This window comes from Brachyhypopomus gauderio, chromosome 6 (assembly GCF_052324685.1).
Source record: "Brachyhypopomus gauderio isolate BG-103 chromosome 6, BGAUD_0.2, whole genome shotgun sequence".
NCBI classification, from domain to species: domain Eukaryota; kingdom Metazoa; phylum Chordata; class Actinopteri; order Gymnotiformes; family Hypopomidae; genus Brachyhypopomus; species Brachyhypopomus gauderio.
The window spans coordinates 7,200,330-7,218,038 of record NC_135216.1 but is presented as its reverse complement, the minus strand read 5'-3'; the positions used below and the strand labels follow the sequence as shown (position 1 = coordinate 7,218,038).

General features: G+C 39.7%; 1 protein-coding gene across 6 annotated transcripts in view; it reads left to right on the top strand.

The window, feature by feature from the left end:
* The window catches only part of LOC143516653 (uncharacterized), a 41,595-nt gene extending 34,688 nt beyond the window's left edge, over positions 1-6,907 (top strand). For 2 of the 6 annotated variants that reach the window (XM_077008390.1, XM_077008391.1), the window contains exons 2-8: positions 2,961-3,017; positions 3,354-3,473; positions 3,586-3,672; positions 3,818-3,847; positions 5,389-5,537; positions 5,629-5,676; positions 5,834-6,907. In XM_077008390.1, the coding sequence (XP_076864505.1) occupies positions 3,386-3,473; positions 3,586-3,672; positions 3,818-3,847; positions 5,389-5,537; positions 5,629-5,676; positions 5,834-6,163 (732 nt within the window). In that variant the 5' untranslated portion in view covers positions 2,961-3,017; positions 3,354-3,385 and the 3' untranslated portion in view covers positions 6,164-6,907. The remainder of the gene's footprint in view (positions 1-2,960; positions 3,018-3,353; positions 3,474-3,585; positions 3,673-3,817; positions 3,848-5,388; positions 5,538-5,628; positions 5,677-5,833) is intronic. The other 4 variants (XM_077008389.1, XM_077008388.1, XM_077008392.1 and 1 more) reach the window with 3 other exon arrangements.
* The last annotated feature ends 10,802 nt before the right edge of the window (positions 6,908-17,709 follow it).

Below are 17,709 nucleotides of genomic sequence, written 5' to 3'. Positions count from 1 at the left end.
CTGCTCTTTCGTACTCAATAAAGTAACGTTCGTGCTAGAAGATAGGACTCTGTGCCTCGTCCTTCTCTCACACCCCAATGTCACAATTATTTATTTTAAGGTGTTTAACACATTTTAACCAGAGGTGCCAATAATTATGGAGGATGCTGTATTATCAGTGTTGTATAAAGTATTAGAGACCCATACTTGAGTAAAAGTACAAGTACTCTATCAAAAAATTGACTTGAGTAGACGTTGAAGTGTTCTTTAAAAACTTTACTTAAGTAGAAGTACAGAAGTATTCAGCATTTTTTGTACTTAAGTATTGCAAGTAGTTTATTCTAAAATGTATTACTCAAGTACTGAAAGTAAAAAGTACAAGTATTGTGTTTTGAATTAATTAAAGAATTGTTTTTATATATCACTTACAAATCAAAGATGTCAAAGACCACAAATACAAGTGCTCTGTATGTACAAACAAGTAGCAACTTAAAAAACTGGGCTTAACACTTCGTACACAAAAAACAGATAACTTATGTCCCACTACGTCGTATGTTTGGCGCAGAAGTACAAGTTTGCCTTAATTTAGCTGAGAAAATGAGGTGTATTTTGGACGTAAAATCCATCCGTCGGATTCTAAGGGTGAGCCTACTGCCCTGCGTTTACCCTCAATAAATGCCCTTACCCTATAAAAACACTATACTATAAAAATGGGCACATGATTAGTCAGCCTGAAGACACGGCTTACTGTTGCTAAAAACACAACTCAGCGTGACGTCGCCTTTATGATTGCCAGGTAATGTTAAGTGAATACTGCAGCACGTCATGAACATAATTAGGTTAGTTAGCCAAGATATCTAACCTAACTAGCGCTTACTGACTGCTAAAGCTGGTGTGTCTTCTGTGCGTTATATTTATAACTTACATTGATGTGTTTTTTACAGTTCGAAGGTGAATTTTTGAAGGCCAATATTTCACACTCTTTAGGGAGACAGAGATGGCACTTCATCCTATAGGAATTTACTTTCACTCCAGCAAATGCAAACACTGTCTCTAGGTAGGACCAGGGTGGTCTCCTTCCTCACCCTCACCGCCACGATCACTCGATGTTGAAGGTGTGGAAGGTGCCAATATATGTACATTAAAACGCCAACTAGCTTATTATGCAGCACTTATGCTGGTCTTCTGCTGTTACCAGTGCATGAATTCCACCTTCTAACTTCGCACGCACAAAAATCGAGAGGTGCACGACCTCACGACGCGACCGCCCGCGTGGCCAACGCGCATGGGCGAGCCACCGCGATTGCGTCATTTTTGCCGGACACTTGCGCAGTCACGACGTGTCAAGTGAACCTAAAATACGAAGCTCAAGTGTTCAGTGAAGGCAGCAGCAGAGTAAACGAGACGCGACCGGAGCATGCGCAGTTTTCTCATAAGACAGCCTGATCGCTTGACCCGGTGACAGCACCAGCTAACATGTTTATAATTGTAATAAGTAACTATACAGCACGTAAAAAATGTATCGGAGTAAAAGTATTAAACTGATGGAAAATATGTAATGAAGTAAAAGTGGAAGTAGGAGAAAAAAAATAATACTCCAGTAAAGTAAAGATACAGCATTTTAGTTCTTAAGTACAGTAGTGAAGTAGTTCTACTTCGTTACTATACAACTCTGTGTATTATTATAAGAAAAGTGTAATAAATGGGAGACAGCAGCTTTGCTGGAGATGCCTGTTTTGGGGCGGCTAGTTGACTCACAATGTGAAACTTTCATGCTAAATGAGTCAGTAGCAGTATGCATATAATGAATGTTGACATTTTCACACATCAATACATTAATGCACTCATAAAATACAGTACATAATAGAAACATTAACAGGTTGGTGCAAGAACAGAACTTTTATCCCAGATTGGCTCATGTAAAAGGAAGCCATAAGATGTATGAAACATTAAAAACATAGTTTTACAAAAATTCTACAGAGCTGATAGGGCAATAAGCAGATTAATATGAAGATTACAAAGTGCAATTGCACACTGATAAATCACATCCTGTTAAATTTAATGATGTGTTAAGCAAATATCGGGGTCATTTTCATCAGATATGAAGGTGTGATGGTTTTAGCGATGATTATGAAATTAAGCAGTGAGCCAAAATCACAGGGATCATGTAACAGATTTGACATCTTAAAAGCATTTTAAACATTTTATTTGTTTTCAGTGTTTATTTGTGTTCAGTGCCATAGCCACATGACTATGACAGACGTTTGCCAGCCTATTGGTCATCAGTTCATCAATTCATCAGTCCAACATCAGTTCTTTCCCTTCTTCAAGGTCACTCATTCCTATCGGTGGACTCATTATCTGTGTCATAAAGACGTTACAGTGTTACTTTGTTACAGAATATCTCCACGTACATTTCAAGGCCAATTCCTCTGCCACTGTTTCGATTTAAAGCAATTCTCTTTTCTAAAAGTTGAGAAGTAAGAAGCCAGTGTAAGTACACAGGAGAGAGTTCAAGCTTAAATAGAGAGCAGGAGAGAAGAGAAGGTGGATAAATGAGGAACAATGATGAGGACACAGACACTTCAACTCACAGGATGTTTTACTTATTTACTTATTAGACTGGGCTTTGCAGTACGGCCCAGTGCCGTAATTGCAGTAATTCTAAGCTTTACTGTTTCTAACAATTTTTAAAATAAAGTTTTTTAAAACTCACAACTGTCAACCACCTGGTTTGTCTCACACTCTTATGCCCCGGCACGAGGCAGGGAGTGGTCGACCCGGGGAGACTGGGCGGGCAGCCCCCTCCGTCACCGCATCCAAGCCCACTCACTCATAACCACAGAGATGAAGAAGTCAATATGAATAAAATCATTACCATATAAGGAGGGAGGGAGGGAGGGAGCGCTTACCCCCCTCTGAACATTCAGTATAAAAAGAGATGAGCTTTGACATAGAGGTTATCTCTGCATTTACTTCAGATGGTATTTCCGACTAAAAGTCTCTGGGACCTGTGAAGAGGACACTTAGTAAACCCTGTGAGTAATCATTAAAGCTCATTAATAGCACCATAGAACTCACTGTCCTAATACTGTTCTTATTAATCATTAGTCGCTACTAGCTAAGATATAGGATAATTGATCTTGAATCAAAGGGCAAAGGGGAATATTTGGGTCATCAGGTCATGGGCCCAAGAGTCCTTCACTGTCATCAGTAAGTCTCACCAAAAGCATCTGAGTTAAATGGTAGAGAACGCTGGGAGGGCAGACAGAGAGTGATCTTGGTGATTTTATCAGGTCTTGATAAACATCTGGAGACCATAAACCTAACTGACTCCTAAGGCTTTCTGCTTCTTCTCTGCAAAATTGTGCAAGGACCTGAACAGGATCCAGTATAGTGGAAGAAAATGGAGACCTCTAAGGGTGTGAGGACTGAGGATGTGTATGAGACCCTACAGCAGCCTCCTGTAGTGAAGAACTCACATTCAACACATGGTGAGACAACTGTTACCCAGTACCATCATTTCACAGCATGCAGTTATCATCAATATGACTATAATCATAATCCTCCCTTTGATGTGCCATCTTTTTGCCATCTCTTCACCAGCATCATGGATGGATAGAAAGTTACACACACTGCTGATTTTCAACACTCTTTTAATGATCATTATACTGATCATAACTGGATTTCTCGGTAAATCATTTAAACTCCTTATTACAATAATGATTAATGGTTGTGTTCAGATTGATCCAGTTATCAGTTTAAATCAAAAAGAATGAACAGTTGCTTACATGAGATGGAAGCATTTATCAGTGTTTTGTTTATTGTGATGTTGCAGCTGCAACACACCTGCAAAGAAGTGGCTCAGGTATGGACACACCCACCTTCAACGTCGCATCCTGATATTAGATTAGCACTTCCTGTCTGGTGTGGGGAGTGATGATTTAAAAATAAAAATGCAGTTTTAATGTGATATCCAATGTGCTAAAATATGGAGTGAGATTAATGTCTTTAATACAAGAGCACAAAATCAAGAAAATTGAGCAAAACCCGTGACAGAGAGAGCAGGGAAACAAGAATTGCACTGTTAATTGCGCTCGCTTCACTGTTTTCAGTTCACGTTTATGTTTTTTTCCTCGTTTCTTGATTACAAGAGGAAATGCGTCACCAAGGCTTGGTAGATGATTACCTGAACCATCAATTACATTTTTTTAAAACAATAAGACGTCATGGTTAGCTAAAGTACCACAGATAAAACCATTTAGCACCCAAAGCCAACAAAGCAGTGAATGTGCAATAAAAATCAGCATTGCAAAACACTGCATGAATCTACATTAGCTAGTTACTTTCATAATGATACACTATATTGTCAAAAGTATTTGCTGCCCTTACTTGACTCACATATGAGCTTAAGTGACATCCCATTCCTAATCCATAGGGTTCAATATGACGTCGGTCCACCCTTTGCGGCTAGAACAGTTTAAACCCTTCTGGGAATGCTGTCCACAAGGTTTAGGAATGTGTTTATGGGTATTTTTGACCATTCTTCCAGGAGCGCATTTGTGAGGTCATATACTCATGTTGGACAAGAAGGCCCGGCTCTCAGTCTCCACTCTAATTCATCCCATTCATGTTCTATCGGGTTGAGGTCAGAAGTCTGTGCAGACCAGTCAAGTTCATCCACACCAGACTCTGCCATCCATGTCTGCCATCTTTATGGTCCTTGCTTTGTGCACTGGTGTCATGTTGGAAGAGGAAGGGACCAGCTCCAAACTGTTCCCACAAAGTTGGGAGCATAGAACTGTCCAAAATGTCTTGGCATGCTGAAGCATTCAGAGTTCCTTTCACTGGAACCTGGCACAATGCAATCAGACATGTACCGTTCTCCTGGTAACCGCCAAATCTAGACTTGTGCATCAGATTGCCAGATGCAGAAGCGCAATTTCTCACTCCAGAGAACGTGCCTCCACTGCTCTAGAGTCCAGTGGCAGCGTGCTTTACACCACTGTATCCGGCGCTTTGCATTGTACTTGGTGATGTATGGCTTGGATGCAGCTGGTCCACCATGGAAACCCATTCCATGAAGCTCTCTGCACACTGTTCTTGAGCTAATCTTGAAGACCAGATGAAGTTTGGATGTCTGTAGTGATTGACTGCAGAAAGTTGGCCACCTCTTCACACTATGTGCTTCAGCATCCGCTGACCCCGCTCTGTCAGTTTACATGGTTTACCACTTTGTAGCTGAGTTGCGAGCAAAAAACTGAATCAAGCGCACTTAACCTTACAATTTTTGTTTCTCTGCTCTCGCTGGCAGTGTTTCTGCTCAGTTTTCTTATTTTGTGTGCTCAGTCTGTCTGACTTGCTCGATTTAACCTTATCTCTGCATGTCTGTTTGTCTGGCTGTCTAAGCTTTGGAAATAAATGACAATAGAGAGTTGTGGCATCTCTATGAAGGCGTGTACTATCTAATCTGGAATGCCAAAGGGAACTGTTCTGAGGCTGAGAAATTCTGTCAACAGAAAAACTCAGAAATTGGGAACATGACAGACACAAACAAGGTATTTTTATTTGTCATTTTACAAACGCATTTAACATAATCTCCCACAGTAAATAAACTACATTGTAATGTACATTGTTATGTATGTACAGAACTGGTTTCTATCGGTGTCACAAAGCAAGAAGCTGTGGATAGATATGGTAAGATTTAGAAACAATATCCCTGAAACATGAGCTGGATTCATTGATAAAGAGGATCACTTAAAGATGTTGAAAGCTGGACTTGTTAAATGTTAATTTCAGTTCAAGTATAAAATGCAAAAAAATGTGTCAATTCATGGTTTCTGCATGTCTTCAGAGTCAAATCGGATATAAAACCTTGGATGAGACATTCTATCAGTGTCCATGTTGTCATGGTGATATGATGGACCTCACAGTGCCAGAATCAGAAGAAATGCAGGGCTGGGTGTGTGAAAGAAGACAAGAGGATATGGGATCTGCTCGATGTGAAGTTAAAGTGCCTGGTCCTCGTGGTCCCGCTGGTGCAAGAGGCTTTCCTGGAGTGACGGGACGGCCTGGACCAGTTGGGCCTCCTGGATGGCTGGGGGCTCCTGGACCACCTGGGCCTGCTGGAGCACCTGGGCCTCCTGGACCACCTGGGCCTCCTGGACCTGTGATAATTAGTTAATGTGACAATGTGATAAAAAAGTAAATGAATCATTTGGAGTATATGTCCATTTGTATAAATATGTAATTTAATAAAGCTGTAAGGTGCTGGAAAATGTTGAAAACATGACATGTTGATTTATGACGTGTGCGCTCTCACTCCAGTTGCGGCGCGTGAAGTGTAAACCTAACTTAAGATTACCAACCCTAATTGGGTCAAATAAAAGGATGGCAATTATGTTACTTGTCACATATGGCTCCGCCCCCTTCTGTCAATCTTATCGTCTTGTTTTGGTTTCCCATGTGCTTTCTGTTTCGTCGCCCTGTCATTTATTACTCTGTTTAGTGCCTGGTTCTATCAAGTGTATTGTGCTTATTTTAGTTAATCATGTGTTTTTGAAAAGTTCCAATATGGTTTTAGGCCCCTTCACAGTACTGAAACAGCATTAGTTAAAGTAACAAATGATCTCCTCCTTGCTTCAGATCAAGGCTATGTATCACTGTTAGTGCTTCTTGATCTTAGTGCAGCATTCGACACAATTGATCATAGGATCTTGCTAGAAAGGTTAGAACGCTGGGTTGGAGTCTCAGGCACAGCCCTTTCATGGTTTTATTCTTACTTAACAAATAGCTATCAGTTTGTAGAGCTCAATAATATTCCATCCAAACGTACAATAGTTAAATATGGGGTCCCGCAAGGCTCCATCTTAGGACCACTATTATTTACATTATATATGCTACCATTGGGCACAGTTATAAACAAACATGGTGTAGGGGTTATAGTTATGAGATATAACTAACCTACCTGCTTGCCTACAACCAAGGACGGAAATAGGTGCAGAAGAAGGATTGACGTGCATAAAACTTAAATATCTGACTCCAAATTATAGTTGGTAAGAATCTAAAAGAACTCACTTCTTGAATAGATCAGTACAGGTTATAGAATATACCTAACCAACTTTATAAAGTACCTTGCTATAAACAATAGCCTGCTTTGTCAGAGGTTTATCATAAACATGCGTAGCAGATGGGATACTTTAGAGGGAATTGGCATTAGCATTGATTTACCTTTTAACTGATACTAATAATGAGCTCATCTGGCCCAGTATAGCTATAATCAAGGAAGACCGTGGCTACACAATTAACCAGATTTATTCAATAACCAACAAAATATAAAACAATAACAACCATACTAGACTAAAGTAACAATAATACCTAATGGAAACAGAGATACCAACCGGAGCAGGCTGCCTCACGGAGAAGGACCCCAAAGGAGGCCAAGAGAGAAGAAGAAGCCAAGGCCCAGAGAGAAGAAGAGACCCCTGCACCCACAAACTTCTCTTTTTATATCCCCCCAGCATCTCAAAGGGACAGCAGTCACAAAAACCAGGTTAACCAATGGGAATCAGGTTGCTGGTAAAGACATCAGAGTACATTTGCATACAGTGTGCATTCCATACAGGACTGTCCCCTTTGGGGTGAAGTCTACAAACCTTATCAGGGAGTGATGGAACTCTTATCCTGTTAGCATAACCTTTACCCAGTACACAACAAGCTGCAAAATAAGACTAAACATGCCACACAAACATACTGACATAACTAAAATACAAATGGTCAGTTTTATCCCATTGCTCTGGGAACCTCTTGAGGTAAACCACCATTTGTTGCCCCCCATGGTTTTATGGAAGAACACCAGATCCTGCATCCCCCACAGGAACACATCTGAGCACTCCTACAATGGTGTCAATTTTCACTGCTATGCAGATGACACTCAACTTTACATATCAGCCAAACCTGATGACAAACTCAGTTTAGGAAAAATTGAGGCAAAATCAAAATCTGTGTAAGAGATATTAAATGCTGGATGTCTCTAAACTTCCTCCAACTAAATGAGGACAAAACAGAAGTTCTCCTTGTGGGCCCTAAGGCCACAAGACAAAAAATTCCAAATTTAATGCTTAATCTTGCAGACTATCCCATTACACCTGGCACAGTAGCCAAAAACCTAGACGTCATACTCTACTCTGACCTATCATTTGATAAATACATAGATAATACTACTAGGATAGCATTTCTACATCTCCGCAACATTTCCAAATTAAGAAATGCATTATCACAGGATGATGCAGAAAAATTGGTGCACGCCTTTGTTAGCTCTACATTAGATTACTGCAATTCACTACTGTCAGGATGTTCAAATAGGAATCTAAATAAACTTCAAATAGTTCAAAATGCCGCAGCCAGAGTTCTGACCAGAACTAGAAAATTTCAGCATATTAGACCAGTCCTATCAGCCCTGCATTGGCTCCCAGTTAAATTTCGTATTGATTTTAAAATTCTATTATTAACATATAAAGTACTACACGGGCTTGCTCCTGAATACCTCCAGGAACTTATTTCCTACTATGAACCCCCACGTCAACTAAGATCACAGGGTGCTGGTCTTTTATTAGTTCCACAAATTAATAAGGTAACAGCAGGGGGAAGAGCCTTTTCTTATAAGGCCCCCCAGCTTTGGAACAACCTTCCAAAATGCGTACAGGACTCTGACACCATCACAATCTTTAAGTCTAGGTTGAAAACCCACCTATTTGGTTTAGCGTTTGATAATTAACATCCCCCCTTAGATAAAGGTACAGATCCAGGGGTTCATAGACGAAGGGTTTTATGGTTGACTGGGGTGCTGGTGCTGTTGTCGTGTCACTGCTCGTGGTCACTCAAGTTTGTTGACAGTGCAGTGGATGGATGCCATTGTCTCAGAATGCCCCCAAGCCTATGTTACCTTCTGGTTCTGCCTTTTTAGCTAGGCTGTAATAGTTTAACTTAATGCCGGAGTTGCTGCCACACTCCAGAAATGTTTTAATTTCATCTGTCCTGTATATGTCCTCATACAGAGCTAATTTTCCCTGTTTTATTTTCTCCACATGGCTGCCCGCCTGCTCGAGGAAAAATGAGATGAGGAGAGACAAGCGATTTATCCAGTGCCAGCCACCTACTGCCTGACCGGATAAGCCTACACCATGATGGACAATACTACATCTTTTCCTTTTCTTTATTTCTTTCTGTCTAAATTGTTGTTGTTGTCATGGTGACCAGTGTCGGCCAGAGGAGGATGGGTTCCCCCCTGAGTCTTGGTTCCTCTCAAGGTTTCTTCTATGGAAGAAAATCTGTGTCACCAGACTTTGAATTTGTATTTGAAGCACTGAATTTGTTTGCCCTTGAATTTGAAGCTCTGAATTTTTTTTTGCACCGAAATTATGCATCTGAATTTAGTTGCTTTTGAATTTAATGCTTGAACTTTTATCATTCATGGTTAATAAAATACAATGAAAAAAATTCAAGCGTTAAAATAATTCAAAAGATATTTTTTCAAGTTGCTCGAATTCGATTGGACAAATTTGGCTCACAAAATACGCGTGCAAAATTTCGTGTGCTAAAATACGAGGTCAAAGATATTCAGAGTAAACATCCGGGACACAAAGGATGAGCAATCGATTCAAGTCTCCAATCGAACCAACATCCAACCAATCACATTACGCTCCACTGGTCACGGCGGTGTTTGAAGCCACAGGCGGACAGAGGGAGAGGTATGTCGGCGCACTGGATCGGCTCCTCTTCGGTGAGTGTATTTACTCATTTATTTGTCTTTTGTGGTGTTTTTAAGATACAGTAAACAATATGTTGCACATCAGAGGTTTGCGCTGGACTGATCTTTTTTTGAACTCGCTATGTAGTCAACGTAGCTGCATATGTGTGTGTCTGTCCGTCAGTCTACACTGCTTTATATTATATTTATCATAAAATCATTACATTCGTTTATTACTTCCTTACCAGTCAAGTAGTTTTCTTTTTGAGCTGTCTTCATTAAGCAGGGTAATCATGTTGTTTTAGAACTGTCTCTGTGGGGTAATGGTTAGCGAAGAGGGCTTCAAACAAAATTGGACCTCACAAGCGAATTTTTATATATATTTATATATTTTACACACACACACATATATATATCCAGATACTTTTTGTATATATATTTATGAAATAAATGAAAAAATGAAATAAATCTTTCTCTCCGAGTTTACTTCTGGATAAGGAATTTATTTTTTCATTTTCTCTTCTGTTTATTACTCTAAACAGGTAATTGGACGTGTCACGACAGATCAAGCAGCTAGGACGAGAGATTAAAGAATCCCCAATGTGGACAGTGCTCACTCGACGACTTGACAATGGTCTTGCTTTTTCCAAAAGAGGCAGAAGGGAATTTGACTCTGATATCATTTTTGAAAACTACAACTCTTAATAAAATGAAAGTGAGTCAAGCATGAGTTTTAATTAGTTTTATTTTTTTGTGGTGTATAATTTTTACCTTTAGGTCAAACATCAGAATAACAAAATTGGGCAATCAAACAACTTTTGATTGTATCCATTTACTGTAATGTCTCCTACACTGTAAATAATTTTAAAAAGTAATGAAGCTGCATCTCAGTTTTTTATTGTTTTTTTATTGCTCAAACTAAAACTGATGACAAAATTTGCCATACATTTTTCATTCTTATGGTCTTAACTTTGTAAAGATGTGTTATTTTATTCCAATTCTCAGACCAGTTGTTTCAAGAGACAGGAAATTCTCACAAAACTGGACAGCAGAAATGTAAATATCACAGCCAGAGGACTGGGATGCAGCTCCTGGGTTAACTGCATCTCTCAAAGCTGTCATCTGTTCTTCCATCAGTGGGCATTCTGTGTGAGGGACAATGATTTTTGAGTGGTCATCAATGGGAAGTCCGTTGTTGTCCCACTCAATATTGGGAATCTCCATTCCCTACAAATAAGTTGTATACACTTATGTGGATAAAATAGCCACTTCCAAACTTTATACATAAACCACACTATTTGTTAAAATCATATTACACTTGCATGTACCTCTATCTGCTGCAGGAACTGGGTGATGTGAATGACCCAGCACCCACAGTTGATTGAGGGTCTGGTTATTATTGGATGATTGTCCCAACCACTACAAAAAGTATCTAGGTCTTCCTGCAGGCGTGGTAAGAACACATAGTGGCAACAGAAGATGTGTGTGATGTTGGAAATGTTGAACCCTCTCCTTCAAGGTAATGGAGAACATCATAGTAGATGCTTGTTACAGCGACCCATAGACTTCACCACAGCCTTTCAATCCTGGAATATGATCAAATTGAAATACCTTGTATTAAAAAAACAAAACAACTTGCACTCAACTTCTGAAACTTCTACTTCAAAAAGGGCGTCGCCCCCTCAGGCAAGGTGTCCCACTCCCTCAGTGTAAATAATAAGACCCATTTATTTTACAACAATCGCTACACGGCGTCCCCTCGCCCGCTCAACAATCGTCACACGCCGCCACCCCTACTGTATATGTCCTGGCGCCGGCCCTGTATATATATATAATTAAAAATAAAAAAATAAAAAAATTATTGTCAGTCGCTGGCATCGAACCAAGGTCCATTTTGTTTGAAGCCCTCTTCGCTAACCATTACCCCATGGAGACAGTTCTAAAACAACATGATTACCCTGCTTAATGAAGACAGCTCAAAAAGAAAACTACTTGACTAGTAAGGAAGTAATAAACGAATGTAATGATTTTATGATAAATATAATATCATAAAGCACAGTGTAGACTGACGGACAGACACACACATACGCAGCTACGTTGACTACATAGCGAGTTCAGAGCGAGTTCAAAAAAAGATCAGTCCAGCGCAAACCTCTGATGTGCAACACGTCGTTTACTGTATCTTAAAAACACCACAAAAGACAAATAAATGAGTAAATACACTCACCGAAGAGGAACCGATCCCGTGCGCCGACATACCTCTCCCTCTGTCCGCCTGTGGCTTCAAACACCGCCGTGACCAGTGGAGCGTAATGTGATTGGTTGGATGTTGGTTCGATTGGAGACTTGAATCGATTGCTCATCCTTTGTGTCCCGGATGTTTACTCTGAATATCTTTGACCTCGTATTTTAGCACGCGAAATTTTGCATGCGTATTTTGTGAGCCAAATTTGTCCAATCGAATTCGAGCAACTTGAAAAAATATCTTTTGAATTTTTTTACGCTTGAATTTTTTTTCATTGTATTTTATTAACCATGAATAATAAAAGTTCAAGCATTAAATTCAAAAGCAACAAAATTCAGATGCATAATTTCGGTGCAAAAAAAATTCAGAGCTTCAAATTCAAGGGCAAACAAATTCAGTGCTTCAAATACAAATTCAAAGTCTGGTGAGACAGATTTTCTTCCATATTTTCTTCCAGATTTTCTTCCATTATTCTGTTGTAAAAAGCGCTATATAAATAAAAATTTGATTGATTGATTGATTGATTTTTATGTTGGGTACCTGTTTATTTCTTATTGCCCACCTAGTATGGCCCTGGACTATTCTAACTACTTTTCTCATGGATTTGCCCCTAAAACATTTCACTCTACACAGTGACTGTGCCTGCCTTGTTATCACTCTGTAACCATCGTCCCTTGGATACGGGTATTTATTGTAATCCCAGCTCTGGCCATAGGAGGTAGTAGAGAGTAGGATGGAGGAAGCATGCAAACAAGCCTGATGAATGGGGGGTGGCTGAAATATATAGGCCTGTATTGAGAAAACATGGTTTTCACGCTCAATGTAAGTAAAGATGTTTGTGAATTAGAAATTGCACAGTGCTTTGGTAGTAGTTAGTTGTATAAGGGTATGACACTGATTTGATTTATGCGTTGTATTATGTACTCATGTGAATGTATAGTATTCTAAGATATCTTTCTTTTATGTAGAAGGCTGTTCGTCACACCCTTTATCATCTGGGACCGGCAAGAGCTAGAGTGTCTATCTATTTCCAACTGGACTATATGGACTATATGGACTGATCAATCTTCGTCTTCCAGACATAATAATCTAATAATAATAATAATAATAATAATAATAATAATAATAATAATAATAATCTTTATTTGTATAGCACCTTTCATACATACATGCAACTCAAAGTGCTTTACAGTATAAATAAAAAGAAACATTAAAAGGAGATAAGACAAAAAGAAAATGTTAAAAGAAATTAAAGATAAAAATATTAAAATAACATAAAAAGTAAAAAAGTAAAGTAAATAAGTAACTGTTTGAAGACCTGAGAGACCTGACTGGAACATATCTAACCATCATTTCACTGAGGTAAAGAGGGGCAAGACCATGAAGACATTTAAAAACCATGACTAGAACCTTCAAATCTATTCTAAAGCTGACAGGTAACCAGTGCAGTGAGTGGAGTGCCGGTGTAATATGATCTCTCTTTCTCCTGCGGGTCAGAACTCTGCAGCCGCGTTCTGAACTCACTGTAGGTGCAAAATAGAGCTCTTTGGAAGAGCAGATAGAACTGCGTTACAATAATCTAGCCTTGATGTGATAAATGCATGGACAAGTTTTTCAGCAGGAGAGAGCATATCTCGGACCTTAGCGATGTTTCGAAGGTGAAAGTAAGCTGTCTTGCATGTAATCATGTTGTGTGATTTGAAGCTGAGCTCATTATCAAAGGTGACGCCCAGGTTCTTAACACATTGTCTGGCATTCAGATTCATTTGATTTAAATAAGTCTGGACATCATTCCTTTGTGAATCACTGCCAAGAACAAGAACCTCTGTCCTGTTTATTTAACTGCAGAAAATTGTCAGACATCCATGTCTGTATATCATCTATGCAGTCAAACAGTGAGCAAATTGATTTTAGGGCTTTAGGTTCTAGCGAAATATAAAATTGAGTGTCATCTGCATATTGATGATAACTAATACCATGTTTATTAATGATGTGTGGTAACGGAAGCATATATGGGTTGAATAGTAACGGCCCAAGAATTGATCCTTGGGGGACGCCACAAGTTATTTTTTGACGTGTGGAGGAAGAGGTACCTAATGCTACATAGTAATCACGCCCAGTTAGATACGATCTAAACCAGTCTAAGACTAAGCCAATAAGGCCTACCCAGCTCTGTAGTCGATCAAGAAGTATTTCTTGATCAACGGTGTCAAAAGTGGCGCTTAAATCTAGCAGAAAAAGGACTGAGAGTTTGCCTGCATCCTTATTCAATCTCAAGTCATTTACTACCTTAACTAGGGCTGTTTCAGTGCTGTGGAGAGCTCTGAAACCAGATTGAAAAGTGTCATTTATTTGATTTACTTTGACATAGTCATTCAACTGGATTGACACTACTTTTTCAATTATTTTGCTAAGAAAGGAAAGGTTAGATATAGGTCGATAATTATTAAGAATTGTGGGATCAAGATTTCTGTTCTTTAATAGTGGTTTAACCATTGCAGTTTTAAAAATTTTAGGGAATTCACCCAATTGCAGAGACTGATTAACAATCGTTAGAACTTCATTTGTTAATGAGCTCAGAACTTGCTTGAAAAAGCATGTTGGTAAAGGGTCCAGTTCACAAGTAGAGGATTTTAGTGATGAGATCACATCAAGTAGTGTTACCATGTCAACTTCTTGGAAATAAGACATATTAAAGTTAGGCTGAGTAACTGATGTAAGGGTTGATGGTCTATTAGTGCTTGTTGCTATGTTCTGCCTTATACTAGTAATCTTGTCCCTAAAAAATGTAGCAAACTCCTCACATTTTTCAACTGAAACAGTCTCAGGGAAGACACAGGAGGTGGGGTTTACTAGCTGATCTATACTTTCTGAACAAGACAGCTGAGTTATTATTGGATGAATTGATTAAGGTAGAGAAAAAAAATTTCCTTGCTGATTTCACTTCACTGTTGTAATACAGCAATGTTGTTTTATAAATATCAAAATGTACTTGCAATTTTGACCTTCGCCAACGTCTCTCAGCCTGCCTACAATCTTGCCTAAATTTTACAATAGATGGAGTGTTTCTCCAGGGCATCTTAATTTTACCAGAGATTATTTTAGTTACCTTTGGTGCCACAGCATCAATACAGTTCCTAACTCTGTGTGTGAATGTTTCAACTAGTTCCCATTTTCTGGGAGAGGAGGGAGGGACTGTATCATGTCTGTGAAGGCCACAGCACTGCAAGCACTGCCAGCTTGGTTATTGTGTGCTTTTCACTGAGTGTTCTAGTAGATAATGACATATTGAAAAATACAGCAAAATGGTCAGAGATTGCAACATCAGTAATTTCAGTATTATTAACCTCTATACGTTTAGAAATGATCAAATCTAAAATGTGGCCATGCTTATGAGTTGGACCTGATACATGCTGTATGAGATCAAAAGAGTTAAGCATCCTCATGAATTCTGAAGTGATTGGATTTGTGGATATATTCATGTGAATATTAAAATCCCCAGCAATTAAAACATAATCAAAATCAGTTAAAATCCTTGAAAGCATTTCTTCAAAATCTTCAAGAAAATCGGCATATAGTCTGGGAGGATGATAGATAACAATCAAAAGAACTGAATAAGTATTGTTGAGTTGTACTGCCAGATATTCAAACATAGGATGTTCCCCTAATGAGATCTGCTTACAGCGAAATGCTTTATGGTAAAAACATGCAACACCACCACCTCTCTTATTTACTCTGGAGACATTAAAATAGTTAAAGTCGGGAGGCGAAGCTTCATTTAGCACTATTGCTCCATTGCTATCAAGCCAAGTCTCTGTTAGAAAAAGAAAGTCCAGACAGTAATCTTCAATTAATTTAGCTATTATAAAAGACTTGTTTGTGAGTGAGCGGACGTTTAGTAAGGAGACTTTGAAGACTTGATGTGTTTGATCAGCATCGCCTACATCACTTGTGCATTTCACTGGGATCAAATTTAGTTTGTTACAATGTTTTGTACCCTTATGTTTTCTTCTGATTACATTTTTATTTCGATTCTGAGAGCCATACCACCGGCTATTTAAAAGAACTGGAATGTAGCACTGACTAGAAGCATGGGTTCCAGTGTGTCAGACCTGAGAAATCACTGAGTGTGCAGGAGAAGTAGGTGAGTTCCTACAAGACTGCAGACTAGTGTTGCAGAACCTCTTCAATCTCCTGGAGTTTACCTCTGAGACTGTGGACAGATTCTCTGACAGGAGATGGTGGGCTCCTTTGACTGACATTACTGACGTTACTGCTGGCGGTTGGGTGCAGGTTCCGCATGTGAGTGATTCCATACATTAGATTATCCACAAGCATTTGAGTCCCAGCCCTGTTATGGTGAAGCTGATCAGGTTTAAAAAGCTCAGGACGCCTCCAAAATATGTTAAAATTGTCAATGAAGTTTACCTTCCAATGAGCACAGGCAGTAGTGAGCCAGCTGTTTAGAGCCAGCAGTCTGGTAAAGTGACCACTGCCTCGACGTGCAGTTGGTATTGGTCCAGAAATGAACACTTCACACCAGGAAAACTCCAGAATGTCGAGCAGATGGTTAAAATCCTGTTTCAGAATCTCAGACTGTTGTTTGTAAACATCGCTAGAGCTGACATGTACAATCAGTCTTTCCGTAGCTGGATGATCATGCAATATGTGTGGAATTCACCGACTTCACAGACAGTAACACGAGGAAAGCAAAAGGCTTTAATACTGTTGCTCCATACATCTCTGATGACTGAGTCCCCAATTAGCAGCGTTTTGGGCTGTGACGGTGTTCCTCGTCTCCTTTCACCGTTAATGCCTCATGCTGTTGCTGTTGCTTAGCAGCCAGACTGGAGTCGGATCCCTGATGCTGATTGGGGTGTGCTTGATGTCCTTGATGTCCTGGAGAGGGAGGCAGTATGTTGTGATGAGACTGCTCAGTTTCTGCTACTTCAGTTGAGGCGAGAGCTTCATATCTGTTATCGAAAAGAATGTTCTGTTCTGAAGATTGCTGCTTGCCGCCGCTGCTGTGCTGGTTTCTGCTACGTTCCTTCCCCCAAACAAGAGTCCAGCCCTTATCATTGTTGTTGTTAATGGGATTAGGAGTTGAGGCCAAGATGAGCTTAGGCTTTGCCCCCAGTACATCCCAGCGACAATGCAGAGAAACGTCTCTTTCTTTGCCAGTCACAGGGACGGTTTTGTCAGTGGTTTGTGTGGCAAGAATTGAGTCCAGATATTCTTCCTCCTCCCTTATAGAATGTAAGGTGCCGAAAAAGAATGGAGGTATGCGTTTTTGTGTAGATTACCGTGCATTGAACAGTAAGACATATTTGGACTCCTATCCGATGCCACAGATTCAGGAGATACTGGAGTCACTGTATGGTGCAAAGGTGTTTAGTACTTTGGATTACGGAGTGGGTATTGGCAGGTGAGCATGGATGCCGCGAGTGTACAGAAAACGGCGTTTGTTACGCATGAAGGGAGCTTTGAGTTTCTACGGTTGCCATTTGGACTAAAACATTCTGCAGCTACCTTTCAGCGATTGATGGAAAACATCCTCAGGGAAGTGAAAGGAAAAAATAGCTTTGTGTACATTGATGATGTGGTGGTGTTTTCACGTAGCGAGGAGCAACATCTTAAAGACCTCGAGGAGATATTTCAGTGCCTGGCGCGAGCGGGTTTAACACTTAACCTAAAAAAGTGTAACCTGATGCGTCGGTCACTTACATTTTTGGGTCAC